At 41.3% G+C, this 3,882-nt stretch overlaps 1 protein-coding gene across 1 annotated transcript; it reads left to right on the forward strand.

Moving 5' to 3' along the window:
* The first annotated feature begins 805 nt into the window (after positions 1–805).
* LOC118338658 (lipid droplet-associated hydrolase-like) lies at positions 806–2,896 on the forward strand. Its single transcript, XM_035675937.1, has 3 exons — positions 806–952; positions 1,101–1,270; positions 2,765–2,896. Exons 1-3 carry the CDS (start codon positions 853–855, stop codon positions 2,894–2,896), a joined length of 402 nt encoding a protein of 133 aa, XP_035531830.1. The 5' UTR covers positions 806–852.
* The last annotated feature ends 986 nt before the right edge of the window (positions 2,897–3,882 follow it).

The following is a 3,882-nucleotide window of genomic DNA, read 5'->3' on the forward strand; positions in this document are numbered from 1 at the left end:
GGCAAGACAAACAAAAAAAGTGGCATGTGCAAATGTTATTCATACCGTCTTGTAAAAGCTGAGAAATATTTTTTTCCACAATGATGCCTCTTGTACATCGTCTTATTATCTTTTGGGAGAAGCCTGTGTCATTTCTGGTCAAAAAAAAAAACTTGCTGGTTGAATAAAAGTAACTTTAAGTCAAAATTTGCCAGGGGAATAATTTCGGCCTTGACTGTATTTTTAAAACATTTTTTGGCAACAGCAGCTGGTTGGGAATCACTGTTGTAGATGAACCCTAAGTCAAAAAATGTATTTATTTAAGACCCTCATTATTTTAGTTTATCCTGTGCTTGCATGGTGCACACTGTATTTCTAAATGAAGTAATCACAAACTAGTGAATGCATAGAAACCTTGGGTTTGGGCAGTATTAGTACAGCATGGGAGTATGATTGGTTCATACACAGTAAAAGGAGTCATTAGGGGCCCAACAGCAGCCTGAGGCCCCAGTCAACCGTGTTCTCTGCCATAATGTACAGTAGCCTGAATTTATATAATATCACAAGTAGTTAGATACAAATGTACACTGTCATTGATGTAACCATCTCCATTCAACTGCAGTTAATGTTGAATGTCACTGTTTCTACTATTCTTACACAGATATTGAAATATATAGTATAGGGAGAATGAAATGTATGATGAAAGTTTGAATATGATGATAGAAACATGCTTGCTTCATGTTAAATGATCAGGTGTTTGGTAGAACCTGGCATTGAAAGTGAAATAGCGCCTTTCATTATGTGGGGAAATGCTGATATCCTGCTGTCTGCCACACAGGTAACCCAGGTGTAGTGGGCTTCTACAGAACCTTCATGCAGACGATTCACAGTATGGTTGCATACCACCACCCAGTGTGGGCCGTGAGCCACGCTGGCCACTGTGTACCACCAGACTCCATGGATATGGTAGAAGGTACACATTATTCTCAAGTTCTCTACACCTCAGCATTCCCAGTACATTAAAAGAAAGCATGATTAATTAAATAGGAATATTCAGTTCTAACATACTTAGAGACTGGGAGTTGTTATCAGTGAGTAACTCAGGCTAGTTTTCGATACAGATGCCTCCTCAGCAGCAGAGGCTGACGTGTTCGGCCTGAACGGGCAGATTGAACACAAGCTGGCCTTCCTCAGCAAACACGTTCCCAGAGAAACCAGCCTGGTCCTGGTGGGGCACTCCATCGGCTGCTACATCATTCTGGACATGATGAAGAGAAATCCTGAACTCAAGGTTATTTACGATATTTTGTAGTTTTTTTTTCCTGTGGGAAACCCATCTCATATTCTGATATGTTTTATCCACAAAAAAAGTTTAAAAAAAAATGTTGTGTATATATGTGTTTTTTGGGGCCTTTGTTGCCTTTAATTGTCAAATTGATAGTGACAGCTGAAGAGTGACAGGAAACAGGGAGGGAGAGTGATGACACGCAGCTAAGGGCCACAGGTTGGATTCAAACCCATGGCCCGCTGCAGCAACTCAGCTCAACTTTATTTATATAGCATCTTTCATACAAACATGCAGCCCAAAGTGCTTCACATAAAAACTGAAACAACATATTAAAGGAAAAATGAACGACAATAAATAAAGTTTTGCTAGGCTAAAAATGAATACAGAAAAAACTATAACAAAATGTAAAACATCAAAAAATAAAAGTTGATGTGAAAAAAAAAAAAACACTAGAAAGATAGGCATGGCAAATAAGATTTCAATGTGTTAGAAAATATTATACATTACATTTTATACTAATTATTATACATTATATTTTATGAAGTTTCTACATCACACTGTACAAGTTGCATACTGGACCAGGACTGACTTCCAAACTGTTTGTGATGTCACAAATCCTGCTTCTAGTGTGAAACTCTGCACAGACAGCATTCAAACAGCACACTGTAGGAACAAGAACAAACACTGATTTCTGACTGGAGGGGGGCTTTAAACATTTCTGCTATAAATCTGTCAGATATAAAGAAAGAAACCTGCTCTGCTCTGTTTGTCCCACATTGTTGTTTGATACTGGGACCTCATGTTTTGATGATAAGCCACTATCAAATTCCACATTATTACACGTTCTAGACATAACAAATACACACTGAGGGCCAAAGACAAGATTGCAGAGCAAAAATGTGGACACACCCAAAGAAATAGGAGAGTAGGGACACGACAACAAACACACCTATAAACAATATGTCCGGCTCAAAGACGTAAACACACACAAACAGAGGCTAACGTGTAATTCAAAGCCAGTCTAAACTCTACAAATCAGACGGCTGACAAACACTGATTGGTAGTCCCATCCATTTAAAAGACATACAGTGTAATGACTGGTGTAAAGAAGTGTAAAGTGGGAACTGCAGCAGAGGAACCATCTAATCGTACATTTTTTCGTTTATTTTTATTCCCATCACTCTCTCTCGTGCCTTTATTTCCACCTTACCTTGATCACATTTGGAAAAACACTTTTAGCCTGCTGTGTTAATGTCAGTCCTCTGATCAGGCAGAAAATGTAAAAAAATCAGGGGGAAGTAAACAGTAAAAAAAAATGGTTGTGGCAGTGGCAATGGCAGTGTAGAACTCCACGCACACACACACACGTCTTCACTGTAATCCCATTGTGATAAGTGTGCAGCAAACAGAGAGCAGTGAACGCTGCAGCTCCGAAACTAACTCTGAGATTTAAAAGAAGTACAACAGGGATTACTGTGGGTGAAAAGTTAACTGCAGGATAAAATGTTCAGCCTGTACATGTATGAAACCAATGGATCTCAAAGCATTAGCAAGAAACAGAAACTGACCTCCAACGCCGCAGAGCTGAAGAACCAAACCTACATCTCCTCTGAGCCTCCCCTGCTCTAACTGCCTCCCCGGTATCTCTTTTACCGTTATGATACGTGTCTGCTTAATGGAGGGTTGTGCCTTCAACATGCAAACCAGACAGACACAGAGAGAGAAAGAGGGAGAGTGACTTATGAGGGTGTTATTAGCACTGATAGCAAAGGGGCTGGACCCTATAGGAAAATATTCAGATACGGCTGCTCTTCCCGCTCAGGATCCACTTTTATGGCCAGGTTATCAAGCTATTGGTTAATGCTTGGCTCTGCAGCACAGATAAAAGGAGGCGGGGGGAGGAGGGGGAGGAGGTCGGGGGAGGAGGGGGAGGAGGTGGGGTGACATTAAAAGCCCTGCACACGTATCGAATGCACACATACATGTATGCACAGGGAGGGACACACATAATGAAGCTGGGATGTTTTGGTCACTATTAGTGAGCACAAAGACGCTCAGGAGGCACAGAAATGCTGATTCTCTGGGTTTGTTTTTTAGAGTCTGAAAAACAAAATGGGAACAACATGAAACTTTTTTTTAATGCGGCTGTTTATGAGAAATGATCGCTGTTAGGGAAGGTTACATTATTGTGGAATTTGCCGTTTATGGCCATCAGATGTGTTACTGCTAGAGCGTTATGATGTGGGGAGAGTTGGTGTGAGGGGAAGAGAGACCTTTATGACAAACACACACACTGAACTTCTTTTTTTTTGTAGCTCTGGAGAGGGTCCACAGGCTCAAACAAACACACACATACACACACACACACACACACACACACACACTCAGAGAGGAAAATAACCAGGGTTGAGGGGGCGAGACGAAGGCCTCCTGGCAAACATGTTTGGCTGTCTCGTAAACATCTCATTTGATAATACGGGCTGAAGAGTTAACAGTTCATAGCCTCGCCCTTGCAGCGAGAGGATGCACACGCGTGCTTAAACACACACACACACACACACACAGACAGACACTAAGCCGCACAAACCACAGCCAGCGTGCTACACAGACTCTCT

This window comes from Morone saxatilis, unplaced genomic scaffold (genome assembly GCF_004916995.1).
Source record: "Morone saxatilis isolate NCDOM2014 unplaced genomic scaffold, NCSU_SB_2.0 Contig5, whole genome shotgun sequence".
Classification (NCBI taxonomy): domain Eukaryota; kingdom Metazoa; phylum Chordata; class Actinopteri; family Moronidae; genus Morone; species Morone saxatilis.

Excerpts from the sequence above, each read along its gene's own strand:
- LOC118338658 (XM_035675937.1), top strand. The coding sequence starts at position 853 with ATGCAGACGATTCACAGTATGGTTGCATACCACCACCCAGTGTGGGCC. Across the intron at positions 953-1,100 it reads CTCCATGGATATGGTAGAAG|ATGCCTCCTCAGCAGCAGAG; the intron begins GTACACATTATT and ends TTTTCGATACAG. Across the intron at positions 1,271-2,764 it reads AGAGAAATCCTGAACTCAAG|GATAAAATGTTCAGCCTGTA; the intron begins GTTATTTACGAT and ends AGTTAACTGCAG.